At 44.9% G+C, this 20,405-nt stretch overlaps 1 protein-coding gene across 2 annotated transcripts in view; it reads left to right on the forward strand.

Annotated features, from left to right (window-relative positions):
• The first annotated feature begins 229 nt into the window (after positions 1 to 229).
• LOC137536451 (uncharacterized) overlaps positions 230 to 20,405 on the forward strand; it is a 38,090-nt gene continuing 17,914 nt past the window's right edge. For both annotated transcript variants that reach the window (XM_068258654.1, XM_068258655.1), the window contains exons 1-5: positions 230 to 289; positions 7,052 to 7,176; positions 7,299 to 7,396; positions 8,156 to 8,522; positions 9,916 to 10,013. In XM_068258654.1, the coding sequence (XP_068114755.1) occupies positions 7,098 to 7,176; positions 7,299 to 7,396; positions 8,156 to 8,522; positions 9,916 to 10,013 (642 nt within the window). In that variant the 5' untranslated portion in view covers positions 230 to 289; positions 7,052 to 7,097. The remainder of the gene's footprint in view (positions 290 to 7,051; positions 7,177 to 7,298; positions 7,397 to 8,155; positions 8,523 to 9,915; positions 10,014 to 20,405) is intronic.

The following is a 20,405-nucleotide window of genomic DNA, read 5'->3' on the forward strand; positions in this document are numbered from 1 at the left end:
TTAAAAAAATGTCTCCCATTCACTTTCATTAAAATCGCGGTAAATATCGCCGTGATTTTTCGCTTACGCGATTTTTAAAAAGAAAGACATTTTTAAAAAGCGCTCAGAAAGCGCTAATTAATCACAAAGCACTTCAAAATGAATCAAGGCTGCAGCTAGCATATTCTCCACAAGATGGCAGTCTAACACGCTGAATGGAACTCTGAGGAAGGAAGCGTTAGAACGCACAGAAAAGAGGAACGTGAGAGGAAGTAGAGGGAAGGGATTGCTGGGACTGGCCGCAAAGGAGGTAATAAGATTTTTTAGTATTTCTAGAAATATGCAGTATTTTTCTCATTGCTACAAGCCTTATCCCACATCTCATATACTGTATGTATATATTGCTTGTGAATTTCATGGGAGAACCTCCTACACTAAGGCTGCTACATTCTCGCTGAAAATGAACCCAGTAGGAAGCTTCATCTCTTCCCCCCCCCCCCCCCCCCCCCCCCCCCCCCCCATGTTTAGAATGTAATACTTCATATCTCTTGTTGGTGCTGCTAGTATGGTTGAGGTGAGCCAGCATAAAAGTACAAAATCCTATTAATGTGATTGGGTGCAGAGCAGGGACAAGGTCCTCCAGCACCCAAGGCTGAGACACCAAAGTGCGCTCCTCCATCCCTCCCACCCCAGCTGTCACACACTGATTGCTATTAGACTAAAAGGGCCACAGGGCCCACAACCTCCCCAACACCTTAATATCTGGTTCTCTGGCCTGCAGTCACTGCCATGTATCCCCTTTTCTTATTTCTTTCTGCTTCATACACAATTAGGAATGACAGCTGAATGAATTGTGCGCCCCCTCCTACACTGCGCCCTGAGGCTGGAGCCTCTCCAGCCTATGCCTCGGCCCGGCCCTGATTGGGTGGACAGTGCCCTCTTGAACTGCTAGGTTCTTAGACTTATGGGAAGTGAAAAAAAAATCTGCCAGATAGTTATGTATGGAGAGGGAAGGCTCTGGGTGCTATAGAGCCTTCCCGCTTCTCTCCCGGTTCCAGCACTGGCTCCCCCGGTAGCAGTATTCAACCAATTGGTCAAATACTGCTTTCTGCCGCCGAAGGAGATTTCAGAAGACCTTTCTGGACCCCGAGTGCTCCCAAAGATGGGCGGCTCCGTACTGCGCCCGTGCTAGCGCACTCTCGCACACACTCACGCATGCGCAGTATGAAGCCGCTTGTCTTCGTGTGCACTCGGGCTCCCAAAGCCTCCCGTGGTGGGGGATTCAAATGGGGAGGCGTTGCTTAACCACTTGAGGACCACAGTGGTAAACCCCCCTAAAGACCAGGCCAATTTTAACTAAAATGGCCACTGCAGCTTTAAGGCTAAGCTGCAGAGCCGCACAACACAGCACACAAGTGATTCCCCCCCGCCCCTTTCACCGCACCAACAGAGCTCTCTGTTGGTGGGGTCTGATCGCCCCCAGGTGTTTGTTTGTTTTTTTAAATAAATATTTATTTATCTGTTTTTAAAATGTATTTTTTTTTCTTATTCCCCTCCCTCCCTGCAGCCAGCCAATCCTGCGATCGGTTGTCATAGGCTTCAGCCTATTAGAGCCGATCGTTCTCTTGTCCCCCAGGGGGACAGCCGTGTCAAGATCGCGGCTGCAGGCTGTTAAAAAAAGTTTTTTTTTTCTTTTGTACAACGTTGCAATCTAGCGCAGCACTGTACTGGGGACAGCCCTGTCACTCAGCTGTCTCCAGGAGTTGCACGCAATCTGATCCCTCTCATAGGCTGATGCCTATGAGCCTCTCATAAGCATCAGCCTATGAGAGGGATCAGATTGCGTGCAAATTTATGTCTTTTTTTTATTTGTCCCTCCCCCCGAGATCCAGTCACCATGATCATGTTGACTGGATCTCAGGGGGGAGGGACAAAAAAAAAAAGACAGAAATTTTTATTCAAAATTAAAGAACATTAAAATTAATAAAATAAATCGCCGCAGCAATCAGATGTCACTATCAGAAAGCTGATAAAGCTGCAGAGAGCAGAATTGTAAAAAAGTGGCCTGGTCACTAGCCTGTGGTCCTTAACCTCCTTAGCGGTAACCCCGTGTGTGACACGGGGTAAGCCGCCGGAGGGTGCCGCTCAGGCCCTGCTGGGCCGATTTACATAATTTTTTTTTCAAACACGCAGCTAGCACTTTGCTAGCTGCGTGTTTGGTCTGATCGCCGCCGCTGATGCGCTGCTACCTGCCGCAGATACAGGCCATGGCGACGGGGGAAGCCCTCAAGGAAATCCCGTTCAGAACGGGATTTCCTTATGGCCGAGCGGCGCCGGCGGCGATCGGGGCATACGGGGGGACGCCGCAGGGAGGGGGGAAGCATGTAGCTAGCGCTAGGCTAGCTACATGCTAAGAAAAAAAAAGTGAAAAAAACCCTCCAGCGGCCGCGCAGCCGCGGGAGTTATACCACCAGGGGGGTTAAAGGACGCCCGAGGTGAAAATAAACTGATGAGATAAACTATTTCATCTTTCTCCCATCGTCCTCCAGGATGGCTAAGGATGAGACATTGTCTGCTCCCTCCCCAAACGGAAACACCTGCAAGAGTTAAAAGTTTAAGGCACTGCCCTATAAAGGACCTCCCCTTCCCTGTACATTCAGTTTTTTGTTTGTTTCCCATTTCACCTGGACGTTTCACCTGCTTAGTTCTTTATTTTATACTGTGGTATGCCTGGGGCGCCCATGTATTAGGTTAGGGTTTGCCTGTATGGTGGTGGAGGCCGTGGGTGGTGAGATCCCGGCTTTGGCTACAACCTGGAGGGGCAGAGGTACCTGGGTTGCAGTCGTCTGTCCAGAAGGAGGATCGCCGCCATTGCCGCCTATTCAAAGTTCCCTGTGTAATGGCGGCGGTTAGCGCCGTCCCGGATGTGACGTCAGACGCGTACGCGTCACGTTACGCGTCACTTCCGCTGGCCACGGATTGAGTGAGGGAAGGCTGGGGGGCGGCACCCTCACTCTGGCAGAAGCGCATTTAGCGCATTTATCCTCCTTCTCCTAGAAGCACAGACTAACCAGCAAGCTCGTGGTGACCCAGAACTCATTGGAGTGTGTAAGGGACTACAATGGTCCTAAAATGGTCCTAAAAGCCCCCTTACTAAGATGTTAAGAAAAACAAAAGTTTGCTTTCCTTAAACAGAAAGAATTTGCGATAATTCAGGTTGGAGTGAGCTTGAGATGTCTCCCAGAGCAACACTGCTGAATATATGCAAATTATCCATTGTACCCCTAGAAGCTAAACACACCTCCGGAACCGCTGGAATGCAATGATGTGTCAGCTTGTTAATTTGTACAGAGCCATAATAATCCAACATGCATACAGACTGTTTCGGATTGTTTGATCCTCATCAGTGCATGGTTAATTTGCATATATTCAGCAGTGTTGCTCTGGGAGACATCTCAAGCTCACTCCAACCTGAATTATCGCAAATTCTTTCTGTTTTAGGAAAGCAAACTTTTGTTTTTCTTAACATCTTAGTAAGGGGGCTTTTAGGACCATTGTAGTCCCTTACACACTCCAATGAGTTCTGGGTCACCACGAGCTTGCTGGTTAGTCTGTGCCTCTCGGATTCACAAGCCCTACTCCATAGAGCCAAATTAATCCATGTCATGCACTGATGAGGATCAAACAATCCGAAACAGTCTGTATGCATGTTGGATTATTATGGCTCTGTACAAATTAACAAGCTGACACATCATTGCATTCCAGCGGTTCTGGAGGTGTGTTTAGCTTCTAAGGGTACAATGCTTAATTTGCATATATTCAGCAGTGTTGCTCTGGGAGACATCTCAAGCTCACTCCAACCTGAATTATCGCAAATTCCTTCTCCTAGAAATTATTTTTTTTAGACATCCCACAGTTGTACTTTATATTTAAATCTACTTTTTAAGTTTTTACTGTTTCATTGTTTCTGATCAATGACACAATTATTGAAGTATACCAGAGCTACAATCTATGAACAATTGACCATTTTCATCTCTTTCCTGCTCTGAGATAGCCATTTTCTGCTAGGAAAGTGTTTTATGACTGAAATTCCTTTTCATTGAGGGTTACACTGTAGTCTAACCGAGTCCTGACCCAGACAGGAACTGCCACTTACATACCTGATGTTTAACTTTTTCAGGCAGAGAAAGAAAAAAAGGAACACAGCACAGTAATTTGCGTGCTAGGCACTGTACATACACGTGTCTATCTCATCATGTCACACGTCACCTCGGGTATCCTTTAAGTAGTTATTCAGCAAGGCATAATAACAGACATATATTAGGCCTCAATGGTCAGAGTTCACTGGGGGTGGGGGTTACTGCCTTTTTGGCAGTGTCCAAGGTTCTTCCAGCTACTAAGTTAGTTCATATGTGAAGAATAACTATTGTTCCTGTTTTGTGACGTTGCTTACTCATACAGGAAGAGGAAAATATCTGGGCAGCTTGTGCTGAAACAGAGGATCTCCGGCTTGAAAAGAGGTGCAGTTTGTGCTTAGTAGTTGTGGAAATACATTCACAGCTGACTGCAGACTGAAATGTAAAGGTTGCATAACTAAAAAGCCCAAGCTCAGTCAGAAATGTTATTATACCCTATGCCATGCTGTTCCTCCAGTAGTGTTGTCAACAGTGGGATACAGTATTTATAAAATGTTTTATATTTTATGCAGCTGTGGTCATGTGACCCCCACTGAGCTCCATGAACTTAAAGAGGCGCTGTTAGGTATAAGGTCTCAGAGAAAAAAAACCACATATATCAGTAACTAAATATTGGCTGTACTTACATTACATATGCATTTCACTGTCCACGTTTGGATTTCACAGAATTTTTATATAGGATTTGCAGAGAATGATGCTCTTGACAGCTCATGGCAGGTTCCATGTTTGTCTGTCTCCTATGAAGCCAATAGTGATGTCATATCCTCCCTGCTTCCTGATGATTCCACTCACAAAAAAGATCCTAATGGACAACACTACTGTGCAGTGAATATTAATTAGCCATGTGGCTAGGAACAATAGCGGACTCATGCAGTATACTCTAATGGAACATGTGCCCTGTGATTTTTCAGTGCTGTGAGAAGCTGCTGTAACATGAGCCTGTAACTTCTCAGTGAAAGCAGCCTTAGGGCGTGATAGGGAAATGAAGGGGATGACCCAAGGTAGTGCACTGGGGAGAAGCAGCCCCAGAATGCTTTGCAGTATCTGTTATGCGTCCTGCCGGCCTCCTTACAGAGCTTGGGAATAACAGCTTTGCTGTTCAGTAGAGATGTAGCGAACGGTTTCCGAACCGTTCGCCGGCGAACCGCTCTGCTACTCTGGGCCTCTTACTACTTTCGGGTCGCAATGACCCGGAGTAGTACGCCTGCGCTGCCCGGCGGAGCGCGTCCTAGATCGCGCTCCCGTTGCCGGGCACTCTCTGCGCATGAGCGTGACGTCACTCATGACGTCACTCACATGCGCAGAAAGTGCCCGGCAACGGGAGCGCGATCTAGGACGCGCTCCGCCGGGCAGCGCAGGCGTACTACTCCGGGTCATTGCGACCCGGAAGTAGTAAGAGGCCCAGAAAGGTTCGCCAGGCGAACGGTTCGGGCCAACACTACTGTTCAGCACACATCACAGTAAGAGAGATTTTTAACTTCAGTATTGCCTTTTTGGCTTCCTTCTAAACTGTTTAACACAGGAGAACAGAGGTTTAAATTAGCTTTTGCAGCCTGACAGTTACTCTTTCATACTTAATTCACATGTCTTTAGCTTCTCCCTCTATCAAGCTAATGTAACTCTCAAGGGGTGGGGGAGGAGTAAGCAGGGCCAGCACTACCAAAGAGGCAAAGGGGGCAGTTGCCCTAGAGCCTGCAGGGGCTCCAAGGTGCCATCCTAACGTAACTGTGCTCCCCAGGGCCCCTGCAGAGTCTTTGGTAGAGAAGTGTCTCACCTGTGCTGGCGGGCACACTCCTCTGTCAGTGTGTGGCTCAGTGCATCTCATCTTCATCCCTGCTGGCTGCATCTTTTCTGTGACCTGTGGCAAGTTATTACTTAGTAACGTGCATCAGATCACAGAGCAGAGTCGCCCGTGTGAGGAAATGAAGTCACATAGTTATTTGGGATGAAAAAAGACATCCGTCCATCGAGTTCAACCAAAAAACAAAGTACAACACCAGCTTGCTCTCTCACATATCCCCGTTGATCCAGAGGAAGGCGAAAAACCCTTACAAGGCATGGCCCAAAAGGGAAAAAATTCCTTCCCGACTCCAGATGGCATTCAGATAAAATCCCTGGATCAACACCACTAGGCATTACCTAGTACTTATAGCCATGGATGTCTTTCAATGTAAGAAAAGCATCTAAGCCCATTTTAAATGCAGGTATAAAATTTGCCATGAATACTTCCTGTGGCCATACATTCCACATATTAATCAATCTTACTGTAAAGGACCATTTTCTAAATAAATGTCTAAACGTTTTTCCTCCATGTGCAGATCATGTCCTCTAGTCCTTTGAGAAGGCCTAGGGACAAAAAGCTCATCTGCCAAGCTATTATATTGCCCTCTGATGTATTTATACATGTTAAGTAGATCCCCTCATAGGCGTCTTTTTCTCTAGAGTCTAGACTAAATGATGAGATATTGTTCTACCAAAGACCCTGCAAGGGCTCTGAGGAGCACAGCTAAATTAGGAGGTGATCATCACGGTGGGGGGGAGGTAGCCGGCTTGGGGTTCCCGATGGGGAATTTTGGCTGAAACAGTGGGGGCCCTTAATGCCTCTTTTTGGCTGAGTGGGTCAGTTGGGGGGCCCCTCGGTCAATTTTGCCCGGAGGCCACATTTTTCCTAGAACCGGCCCTGGGAGTAAGTACAGTGAGGTCTGTCTGTGGCCCTAGGCATGGTACCAGCTTAGTGACATTAGTCATGTCATTCTTCAGTTCCTGATTTGATAAGTCTAAGAAGAAGCCATGGAACTTTGTGTGAGATCTCCTTTCATGGAACACTTTCTTTGATACACTGTTACTTTTATGACTTTTTTTTCCTTTCACTCCAGAGATCTGACAGAATTTTTTTTAATGAAAGATGAGGAGGAGTAAGATATGATGAAGGAGGGGCAGTATATGGAAGGACCACTAAGGGACACCATGACGGAGAATCAGCCGCCTGTCACATCACCGGGTAAGAGGAGACTTTCATTTATTGTAAAGGAGAGAGCAGTACGGAGGGTCCACCTAGTTACCCCATCATCTATTAAATACATACGAGAGACAATGTATTCAGTCAGTGGATGTTTCTTACAGATGGATTCAGTAACACAAACCCTCCAGAGAACTGTACAGGTCCTCTTTATTCCCAGGATTGTCCACAGAAAGATCACACTATCCCCCACCATAATCAGGTAGGTGGAACTGAGGGTCTACAATTCAAAGAGTAACTGTATGAGATTATATTTTACTGTGCGGTAGAAATAAATTACTTTTCAGAGTTTAAAGTGTAACTGTCAGGCATAAAATAAAAAATAATTTATTTTTATTTTTATCTGGTAAACAAGTAATAAGGATGCTAACCAGCCAATCCAAAAGTTAAAAATCACTTTTACTTTTGTAGTTGAGAAAAGAGCATTCCCCGGTTTACCTGGCCCTTATTTGGTACATTGCCGCACAAAGGAAGTTGCAGGGCATGCTGGGTTTTTTTTTTTTTTTTTCTTGCTTCTTTACTTTCTCCTCAGACTTAACTAATGCGGCCTGATTGGCTGAAGCCTCTTTCCCTCCTGCTTTCCCCTCCCATAATCCTGTTCCTCTCTCATTGGCCAAGATTACTAATGCTGAGGAGCTGCAAAGTCACACAATGACAATGCACTTTCTCTGAAGACTGACTGTGTTTGAATTGGCTGCCCTCCTCCCAGAAAAGGGAGGAAATGACATCAGGATTGGCTTCAGACACAGAGATTCAAAAATGGCAAATGCCTGAAACAGTTTTCTCTTTATTTACGATATAAAACTCACTGAAATCAAATAGTGGACAGTGCAATACATATGTTATGTAAATAGAGCAAGTATTTATCTACTTATATATGTGTTTGTTTTTTTTAGATAGTATAGCTGTCAGCTACTCTTTAAAAAAACATTTTTTTGTAATTATTGTTTTGTGGGTTTAGAGTGGTGACCTGTTTGACTTGAAAATTAAAATTAAAGAGGAAGAAGAGGAGACGTATGTGTGGAGTGATCAGCAGCCTATGGAGGAGGGTGACATGATGGAGACAATTAAAGTGGAAGAATTGGAGATGTATGTGTGGAGTGATCAGCAGCCCGTGGAGGAGGGAGACATGATGGGGACAAATAAAGAGGAAGAAGAGGAGACATATGTGAGGAGTGATCAGCAGTCTATGGAGGAAGGTGACATGATGGGGACAATTAAAGAGGAAGAATTGGAGATGTATGTGTGGAGTGATCAGCAGTCTACAGAGGAGGCTGACTTCATGGTGACACCTAAGGAAGAGAATATGCCTCTAAATATCGGTGCTGGTAAGGACTATTTAAAATTAAAGCCCACCTGCGTGCACATGAATTTTTATGTGCTCCCTGTATCTGTGTGGGCGTTCTCCAAGCACTCTGGTTTCCTCCCACACCCCAAAACATACATACCGTATTTTTCGGACTATAAGACGCACTTTTTCTCCCCCAAAAGTAGGGAGAAAAAGTCCCTGCGTCTTATAGTCCAAAGGCAGGGAGTCCCCAACTTAACGATCACCCGCAGATATGAACCGTCGACCTGCCGCAATGTCGGGGACTCCAGCAGTGGCAGCCGCTGTCATTCACCTCATCGCTGGAGCCAGCGGGATGAGCTTCTGGCCCCCTCCTGTCCTCGGTGTTGTCCTCCACGTGTGTCCGGTGTCCTGATGGATTCCCCCTCTGTGAATACAAGAAGCTGCGGCAGCCGCGGGCATCACTCGCCCCATCCTTGGAGCCCGCGCGGTCAGCCGATTCCCTCTAACACTCCTTCACTCTAGTGCCGGTCGCGTCTGTAATGACGCATACAGACGCGACCAGGAAGTGCCGGCACTAGAGTGAAGGAGTGTTAGAGGGAATCGGCTGACCGCGCGGGCTCCAAGGATGGGGCGAGTGATGCCCGCGGCTGCCGCAGCTTCTTGTATTCACAGAGGGGGAATCCATCAGGACACCGGACACACGTGGAGGACAACACCGAGGACAGGAGGGGGCCAGAAGCTCATCACCGCGGGCTCCAGCGATGAGGTGAGTGACAGCGGCTGCCACTGCCGTTAATTACATGTATGCAGGAGGATAAAGGGGACACGAGGAGGACATGAAGGGGACACGAGGAGGACATGAAGGGGACACGAGGAGGACATGAAGGGGACACGAGGAGGACATGAAGGGGACACGAGGAGGACATGAAGGGGACAGAAAGTTGGACATCAGGACTACACAAAGAGGGGCATCAGGATGATACAAAGAGACATAAAGGGGCATTAGGAGGACACCAAGGGGACAGGAGGAGGACACAATTAGGGGAAAATCATCTACAAGACGCCCCTGGACCATAGACACAACTGGTTTAGTTTTTTGGTTTTTTTCCCTGGTTTTTGCCCTCTAAACCTATAGTCCGGAGCGTCTTATAGTCCGAAAAATATGGTATACGTTCATTGGCTTTCCCCTTAATTGGCCCTAGACTATGATACATACACTACACAATACATACATAGACATATGCATAGGGACTAGATTGTGAGCTATACTAAATAATATTTCTTCAACATAATTTCCACCCAACACCCAACAGAGAAGAATTTTTAACAAACCTAGACCTGTTTTTGGTTCAGTTATGTTCTCCAGTCAGTCCCAGCTTAGATGACTCATAGTAACTAATATATTCAGTTATTGTGTGTGTTTCTTACAGATGGATCCAGAATCCCTTCAGAGAGATGTACAAGTCCTCTTTATTTCGAGAACGTTCCACAGGAAGATCACAATTATGCACACGGTCACATCGTAACCGTGAGTTTTGTTGAGTTTATTGACTTTTGATTTAATCTAGTCGATATTAACCAGTTAATGACAATGTAACATATTAAAACGTCATGGTTTAGCCTGGTAACGGCAACGTGATGTTTTATTACGTCGTGCGTTTCCCGGGGGGTGCTCTGCACGTGTGCGCGCCGCTACCGTCACCGTTTCTGTCGGGATCCCGTATTAAGTGATTGGGGAAGAGGACTAAGCGGTCCTCTACCCAATCACACTGCCTGGAGTGAATGGACGTGCCTGTAACGGGAGTGTGTTCACTAGCGCCATCTTGTAGCCAAAAAGCAAAACGACACATACAGGCACATACATATATACACAATATTAATAAAATTAAAAACTTAAACTTCCAAAGCCTCCCCCCCCCCCCCCCCCCCCAAAAAAAAAAAATAAACACTTGTAAAAAAAAAAAAATCAGCTTAAAAAAAAATAAATAGTTGCCCTAGGCCTGGACTCAGATATTTTTGTTATCTATATTTTATTAGGGAAAATTACTTTTAATTTACTACATAGGGGCTGGTAATTATGGACCGGACAAAAAAAACCCCAAAACATAAAAATAACAACTATATTTCAAAATAATATATTGTCACCATACATTGTGATAGGGACATAATTTTAAAAGGTATAATAATCGGGACAACTGGGCAAATAAAATGTGTTGCTTTTATCCACAGGAGAACATTTAATTTTAAAACTATAATGGCCGAAAACTGAGAAATAATGAATTTTTCCAATTATTTTTGTATTTTTTCCATTAAAACACATTTAGAATAAAAAAATTCTTAGCAAAATGTACTACCCACAGAAAGCCTAATTGGTGGCGGAAAAAACGAGATCATTTTCTTGTGATAAGTAGTAATAAAGTTATTAGGGAATAAAAGGGAGGAGCACTGACGGGTGAAAATTGCTCTGGTCTGTTAGGGTAAAAACCCTTGGGGGTGAACTGGTTAAAAAGGGCATTATATTTTATTCAGACTGGGTTCTGTGTATTGACTTTCATTTGAATGCCAGAAGGCATTTGCGTCCTAGAAAACTCTAAACAGGGTTTGCACCTCCCAGATAATGCCTGGGTGTCAAACCAAAAGACTACATTAAAGGAAGGCAAGGAAACCAGCTTCACAGGAGGGCTAAAGCCAGTCCAAATCCAAAAAGCTTTATTGGCAGGATCAAATACATTTAGCATTGTCAAAGCAAAACATTAACATGGGAGTGGGTGGTTGTGGGATTAAGGTAAGGATATCGGGGGTTGGGGTATACAGTCCATAGGGGTGTGTCACCTTGGCTTCAAATCAGCAGAGTTTCCTTAAAGAGAGTCTGAAGCCTAAAAATTATCAGTTTTTAATAGACAGACCTCTTCAGCATTCATGGCATACCTGAAATGCCGATATCCCACGGCAAAACAAGCCCTAATAATCCCCAAATCCCAGGGCAAAATTCCCCGACTTTACAGGTTGTGTTTTTTTCTGCCCAGGGTAAGGCAGAGCTTTGCGCTGTAGCTCTGCCTCCAGTCGCATCAATCTCCGCCTCCTCCCGCCCCTCTCAGTGAAAGAAGACTGAGAGGGGCGGGAGGAGGTGAAGATCCGCAGGGATTGCTGCGAGTAGAGGCAAAGCTACTGCACAAAGCTCTTCCTCCTCCAGGAAGGAGCCCCGAAATTTGCCCTGGGGATTTCGGGGTGACTAAGGCCTCGTTTTGCCGCGGGAATGCAGCTTTTCAGCGATGCCATGAATGCTGAAGAGGTCTGGCTATCAAAAACAGGTAATTTTTTAGGCTTCAGACTCTCTTTAAGTGTGTGCTCATAGGCTTTAATAAATTCCCCTCCCATGGGACGACTAACTACGACCCTGCAAAATCCCTCTTCTCCTTGCAGGGACGTAGCTACTACAGCCCTTCCCGCCGCGCACTCTCGCTCACCCCCCCCCCCCCCCCCCACACACACACACACTCCCACGCTCGTTATCGCTGCCGATTGTTAGGCGAGAGATCAATGAATGGGAACACAGTTCCCATTCATTGATCTAAGTCCCCTTGTGATTGACCCCAACCCCTTATCCCTGTGTCAATGAGATGGCGCCGTCATTCACAAGAACCAATACTTACACGCCCATGCATTACTTCCTGTTTGCGTAGTAATACTACGCACAGGAAAGTTATGCGCAAAGACATCATGTGGCCAAACAGTAAAATTACATATACATTTTTAAAATTGACCCCTTACCTCCTACACTACCCAAAAGTTACCCCCCCCCCCAAAAAAAAAAAATTGTATAAAAAAAAATATATACAATAAAAAAAAGACATAAATAGTTACCTTAGGGACTGAACTTTTTTTTTAAATATGTATGCCAAGAGGGTATATTGCTTTTTTTAATTGAAATTTTGGGCTTGTAATTAGCGATGGACGCACAACTGAAAAAATGCACCTTTATTTCCAAATAAAATATTGGTTCTATACATTGTACTAGGGAAAAATTTTAAATGTTGCAATAACCGGGACAAATGGGCAAATAAAATGTGTGGGATTGTATTTAGTGGGCGGTCGGAGGGATCAAAAGTAATCGGGGGGGGATGCCGGCCACCACTACTAGCTAGCCTAGTGCTAGCTGAAGCTATTACAGTTGTGCAATCTCTTAAAATTATACTGGGGGACTCTCAGCTGCAAACTGTCCTGAGCGCCGTAACGCTCAGGAGGTTAATATCATGCATTTTCACATTTGTTCATTTGCAAGCTAAATTGTACTGATCACCCAAAAAATATATCAGTGAATTGCTGGCTTCAAGCTGGACCTGTGTATATCATGTTTGTTTACGTATCACAAGCACAAACCACATGATTTCATTTATTTAAGGGGACAGGCGAGAAAAAACAAATTTGATCTTAAAATGATGTTGAATTTTGGGGGGTCATGAATCCAGGGCTGTGGAGTCGTGGAGTCGGAGTCGTGGAGTCGGGCAATTTTGGGTGCCTGGAGTCGGAGTCGGGAAAAAATGCACCGACTCCGACTCCTAATGAATTTGTAACTGTAATTAAAATAGAAAATATGATAAAATGTTCTATTTCTCAGATAATAGTCATTAAAAATAATGTATATATACAGTAATAGCTGTGCTTAGTCCACAAAAATGAAATAAACCAATCAAAATTAGTTACTTGTGCTGCTTCAATAAAGCAGTCCCTGTATTTTTAAGGTCAGATATACATATCTGATTGTGACTGTATATATGATGTGTACACAGGAATCTCTTATATATACTAAATAACATCTATGCTGTAAGAATAAAGCCTGATGTGTAGCTGTGTCACTAATAGAGATGGTCAACGAGATGGAAATAATTCTGCATTGATGCTGATTTATGCAAATGTATGCACTCCCTTTGCTGATTAAATCAAATAATTTGATATGTTGTTAAAATTTGGTTTGGTGACTACAAATTAAAGGGTAACTGAGACGGATGAAAAGTAAAGTTTTATACATACCTGGGGCTTCCTCCAGCCCCCTTCAGGCTAATCAGTCCCTCGCTGTCCTCCACCACCCGGATCTTCTGCTATGAGTCCTGGTAATTCAGCCAGTCAGCGCTGTCCGGCCGCATGCCGCTCCCACAGCCAGGAACATTCTGCACCTGCGCAATAGTGCTGCACAGGTGTAGTATGCTCCTGGCGGCGGAGTGTGTGCATGCGCACTACGCCCGACTGGCTCAAGTACCTGGACTCATAGCAGAAGATCCAGGTGGTGGAGGAGGACAATGAGGGACTGATTATCCTGAAGGCGGCTGGAGGAAGCCCCAGGTATGTATAAAACTTTAATTTCATCTGTCTCAGGTTTACTTTCTTACACAGTAGTACTATACTCTACATATGCACTCCCCACAGAGCTGCAGGGAATCCACTGAGAAAGAATGCTGTGCACATTGAACACAGAGGTGCACATCATTCTTACATGTACCCACACTTACATTGCCTAGGGCCTGATATATGTTCTTTGTTCCGGTTTGTACCTTTTACAAGTACTCTTACCAAGGACTAGTTTTAGTCTAAAGGGAATAAATATAGTAGTCTACATATCCTTCTCACTTCAGTTGTCTTGTAAAATTCCTAAGCGTTGGCAGTTAAGAGACGAATTTCATGTTACATACTATTAATCAACAAAATTGTAATATGCAAATTAGAGGAGTCGGAGTCGAGGAGTCGGAGTCGGTGGAATCCTAAACGTCGGAGTCGGTGGATTTTTGGACCGACTCCACAGCCCTGCATGAATCTGCTGTCATATTGCACATGCAAGTGTAAGTGCAGACTTACTTGGCCAAATAAATTGATTCTGATTCTGATGCAATGAGCAATGCATGAAATATGGACTAACGAAACACTCGCTACTGAATTTTCCTGCAAAATGCCAGGGAAGGGCCAGCCTGAAGCAAGAGGCAGGACTCTTAAACCTGCCTTCCAAGCAGATTCCTTAAAAGAATCCAGCCCAGCGGGCATTAGTTTGTAATTTACCTACCGACCAAGGAACACCTGGAGGCAGACAGAGAACTCTAAATGCTGGGCTCTTACTGGCATGGACTTTTCGCTTGTACTTTCACAATGGTCTTGGACTCAGATGCTTACCTAAACTTTTCTCGAGACACAGCAAAACCAGTGCAGTGAAATTTGGGCGCACCCAGGCCCATATTAACAACACTGGAGCCTATAGGCACAGAGGTCCTGGCACCTTAGACTTCGCCCTGCATGAACCTACACAGACCGCGAGTGTGCTGCTGGCTGTCCCAGTTGTCACTTCTCCCTTACTTCCCTTGCCTGTCCTAGGTAGCTACAGGTGCCCCTTAGTATTAGCTAGCCAGAAGTACCCTCGATATTAAATAGCTAGAGGTGCCCCCAAGTATTAGGCAGTTATAGGAAACTCAGTATAAATTAGCCAGGGGTGCGTCTGAATGAAGTAAGATCTCGTCAGTGGAATGCAGAGAGCAGGGTAAGTAACCTCTCATTTACACTCATCAGGACTCTGCATAGGGAAGGAGGGAGGCGCTTGGGGAAGGGTGTGAGCTACCTTTCCATCATCGGGGGCCTGTAGGCACGTGCCTACAGTGCCTTATGGTGAATCCGGCCCTGAGCGCACCATGCGCCGCCATAGGCTGTAATGTGCATTATGGCTATAGTGGCGATCAGGCATAAGATGCCACACAAATTACTACAAAAACAGCGTCATTCGGCCGCCAGCAATAGCTTGCGTCTGAGTTACTATTTCCCCCCTGGAAGGGGAATAGTAATTCACACCTCCGGGGCTTTTGCAGGAGCTGGGTGAGCTATTTCTCTGCTTTGTCATGCGCCTAAATTTCTCAGCGCCATTTTTGCGTGTACGCACCTTTTCATTATATTTATTCTCTTGTAAAACATTTTCGAGAATAGTTTTATTGCACTTTTTAATGAACAACAAAAATCAGTTTTTTGGCTTTTGCTTGTTTTGAGTTTCACAGCACAAATCCTGCTTCCTTAGAGAACGTTACCCAGAGAACTGTGGTTTTTTGTTTTTTTTTTAGAAGACTAGGTTGTGTTAACCCTTTTGTTTCCCCTGAGCTTAGAACAGTCAGTTGGGACTGATTCCCCATTGTTTTTGTCTATATTTGAATCAGTGGTGGCAGTTTTTACCATTTAATCCCATCTAGCAATTGTCTGTGTATACACATCCCGCCTGGTATGTCTGGAAGAGAAACTTCAGCTATCTGGCACATACATTGTATCCAGGGGATTGCATTGTCTGTGTGCCAAAATAGATTGGGATGCTTGCGCAAGCTGACCAGCAGGGGGTGTGTGACACACAGCATTATCAGGTAGATATTATATTCTCTGTACTCTCCTGTACATTAGTGATGTCATTCTTATAATTTTGTGGGTCTAGCATGAAAATGGTGGATAAAACAGAAAAGGAGGACAAGAGGACTGATCAGCACTCTACAGAGGAGGTAGTAGGGAGGCCCATCCCCATTCCTCAGTGTAACATCGTAGTATCAACAAATGAGGAGGAGATACTGTACACCATATGAAAGGCCCATCTCCATTCCTCAGTATAACATCATAGTACCAACAAATGAGGAGGAGATGCTGTACACCATATGAAAGGCCCATCTCCATTCCTCAGTATAACACCATAGTACCAACAAATGAGAAGGAGATACTGTACACCATATGAAAGGCCCATCTCCATTCCTCAGTATAACATCACAGCACCAACAAATGAGGAGGAGATACTGTACACCATATGAAAGGCCCATCTCCATTCCTCAGTATAACATCATAGTACCAACAAATGAGGAGGAGATACTGTACACCATATGAAAGGCCCATCTCCATTCCTCAGTATAACATCATAGTACCAACAAATGAGGAGGAGATACTGTACACCATATGAAAGGCCCATCTCCATTCCTCATTTTAACATCACAGCACCAACAAATGAGGAGGAGATACTGTACACCATATGAAAGGCCCATCTCCATTCCTCAGTATAACATCATAGTACCAACAAATGAGGAGGAGATACTGTACACCATATGAAAGGCCCATCTCCATTCCTCAGTATAACATCATAGTACCAACAAATGAGGAGGAGATACTGTACACCATATGAAAGGTCCATCCAGTGTTGCCAACTCATCCCTTTAATTACTGACACATATGAATTATACAGGTTTTGTGGCTAGGTAGATGCAGTTAAGGCACTGATTATGTGCAAATAGCCCCAGAACCTGTATAACTTAGACGTGTCAGTACTTAAAGGGATGAGTTGGCAACACTGGGTCCATCCCCATTCCACAGTATAACATCACAGTACCAACAAATGGGGAGGGGATACTGTACACCATATGAAAGGCCAATCTCCATTCCTCAATATAACATCATAGTACCAACAAATGAGGAGGGGATACTGTACACCATATTAAAAGGTCCATCTCCATTCCTCAGTATAACATCATAGTACCAACAAATGAGGAGAGATACTGTACACCATATGAAAGGTCCATCCCCATTCCTCGGTATAACATCATAGTACCAACAAATGAGGAGGTGATACTGTACACCATATGAAAGGCCCATCTCCATTCCACAGTATAACATCATAGTACCAACAAATGGGGAGGGGATACTGTACACCATATGAAAGGCCAATCTCCATTCCTCAGTATAGCACCAACAAATGAGGAGAGATACTGTACACCATATGAAAGGCCCATCTCCATTCCTCAGTGTAACATCATAGCACCAACAAATGAGGAGGAGATACCGTACACCATATGAAAGGCCCATCTCCATTGCTCAGTGTAACATCATAGCACCAACAAATGAGGAGGAGATACTGTGCATCATATGAAAGGCCCATCTCCATTCCTCAGTGTAACATCATAGCACCAACAAATGAGGAGGAGATACCGTACACCATATGAAAGGCCCATCTCCATTGCTCAGTGTAACATCATAGCACCAACAAATGAGGAGGAGATACTGTACACCTTATGAAATGCCCATCTCCATTCCTCAGTATAACATCATAGTACCAATAAATGAGGAGGAGATACTGTACACCATATGAAAGGCCGGGCTATCTCCATTCCTCAGTATAACATCATAGTACCAACAAGTGAGGAGGAGATACTGTACACCATATGAAAGGCCCATCTCCATTCCTCAGTGTAACATCACAGTACCAACAAATGAGGAGGAGATACTGTACACCATATTAAAGGCCCATCTCCATTCCTCAGTATAACATCTTAATACCAACAAATGGGGAGGAGATACTGTACACCATATGAAAGGTCCCTCTCCATTCCTCAGTATAACATAATAGTACCAACAAATGAGGTGGAGATGCTGTACACCATATGGAAGGCCCATCTCCATTCCTCAGTATAACATCATAGCACCAACAAATGAGGAGGAGATACTGTACACCATATGAAAGGTCCAACTCCATTCCTCAGTATAACATCATAGTACCAACAAATGAGGAGGAGATACTGTACACCAGATGAAAGGTCCATCTCCATTTCTCAGTATGACATCATAGTACTAGGCAGGAAGCTGAATGTACTATTTTTTGGACATGGGAGAGGAGGAGACACAACACAGGAGGCTGCATGTCCTGTGGCAGGGGAATAATAATTGCCACCTTGGTGGAAGGGCCAAGGGTAAGGTTTTGGGTTGCAGAGTAGTAGATGCAGGGTAGGAGCAGCAGAGCTTCATACTTTACCTCATTCTAGTGGTGGGACAGGTCCTCCTCACTCTGCTTCTCAGTGTAGCCGCGCCATGCAGACCAGTCACCTGGCGGCTCCAGACGCCTTCCACATGACCTGTAGTAACAGGAGCTGCAAGGTGAAGAGCAGGATGAGGACGACATGTCCCGCTGCTGGAATGCAGGGTCAGCGCACATAGGCTCAAGAGGGGTGGGCCCTTGGGGGCAGGAGGGGGTTCCCTAGCAAAATTTTGCAGGCTCTCACAAGTAGAATTTTTCTGAGGTGCCTGGCTTGCAGAATTTTGCTGGGGCGCCCAGCACCCAGCATATTGGTCTGTGGGGTATTATGTTGACATCAGTCTTAAAATCCTAATGTCTATACATAGTAAGTCCAGCACGCATCCTGGCCATCTCTGCAGATGCCCCAGAACTGCTGCACGACATCTGGGAAATAGTGCCACGCCCGCTGAAATTCAACCATTATCATTTAGATAGTAACCAAACTATTTTGTCTGTGGGTTTATATGTACTGATGTTACATTTGTCTTCAGACAGAGCTCTGTCAGGCTGGCGATCTCTGGACAAACGCATGTTACCTCCTAATGCAAAGCATACAACTGACCATAACATGCGTTTAATACTTCATTGTTCCAACAGGAGGACAAACTGTCAGGAATCTCTTATCTCCGCATTTTGAGAAGAAATATTCCCCATGTGTCCTGGTCAATGTCTACACTGTGGCTCAAAACGTAGATAAGAGATTATACATCAGAGCGGGAAAATCATCTGATTCCTCTAATCACATGGAATCTTCTGGTAGATCGCATGTTACCATATCAGATTCCAGCATGCAACAGTCAGGTGTGTCTAATCTGGAGGAGCCTTCTTCTGCAACATCAGATGGGGCCTCACTCGGAAAGAAGAACACCTCTCTTGGTGAACATCAGACTTGAGCACTCACATAAGCCTCAGTATCAGTGTGTTGAGTGTGGGAAATCCTTTATCTATATAGCAAATCATATCAGGCATTGTCAAATGCACTCAGGGAAGCACTTTTCATGTTATAAATGTGGGAATCTTTTCCTGACATTATCAGCTTTTCAGCTGCACCAGCTCGCAGGCAACGTCCTTTGTGGCCCACTCATTGCTTTTCAAGTGGCAACAAGTTAGCAACCACGGAAAGCCTCTGTGGTGTGCTAAATGCACCAGATCTTTTCCGGAGAAAGATCAGTTTGACTCCCACATAAAGGGCCATGCACAGGAGAAACACTTTTCCTGTGCAGAGTGTGGGAAATCTTTCTTATACCGATCGGGACTATCTCTACACCAGTGGGAGAGGTTTCTTTCACAAAGGGGCCCTTCATGTGCACCAGCTCAGGCACACTGGCGAGAGGCCTTTTTCCTGTTTGGAGTGTGGCAAAAGTTTCTTTCAGAATAGCGAACTCATTGTACACCAACGAACCCAACTGGTGAGCTGCCGTTTTCCTGTTCATAATGTGGGAAAAAGTTAAATGCGAAGAGAAAACCTCCACACACATCAGAGAAGTCACACTAATGAGTGTCCATTTACATGTCCAGAGTGTGGAAAAAGTTTTACTTGGGTAGCATGGTGGCGTAGTGGTTAGCGATCTGGCCTTGCAGCACTGGGTCCCTGGTTCGAATCTCAGCCAGGGCACTATCTGCAAGGAGTTTGTATGTTCTCCCCGTGTCTGCGTGGGTTTCCTCCGGGCACTCCAGTTTCCTCCCGCGTTCCAAAAACATAGAAATAAGTTAATTGGCTTCCCCCTAAATTGGCACTAGACTACAAAACATACACTACATGATATAGACATATGACAATGGTAGGGATTACATTGTGAGCTCCTTTAAAGGAACAGTTAGTGACAAGACAATATATATATATATATATATATATATATATATATATATATATATATATATATATATATACACTGTACAGCGCTGCTTAAAATGTCAGCGCTATATAAATACTAAATAATAATAATAATAATGCTCAGAGTGTGGGAAAGGCTTCATTCATTGGGGAGAGCTTCTTATACATCAGAGAACCCCTCCGGGCAAGCAACCATATTTATGCTCAGAGGCCTGGGGCACACCAAAAACCGCTAGCAGATCTGCAAA

This window comes from Hyperolius riggenbachi, chromosome 10, assembly GCF_040937935.1.
Source record: "Hyperolius riggenbachi isolate aHypRig1 chromosome 10, aHypRig1.pri, whole genome shotgun sequence".
Classification (NCBI taxonomy): domain Eukaryota; kingdom Metazoa; phylum Chordata; class Amphibia; order Anura; family Hyperoliidae; genus Hyperolius; species Hyperolius riggenbachi.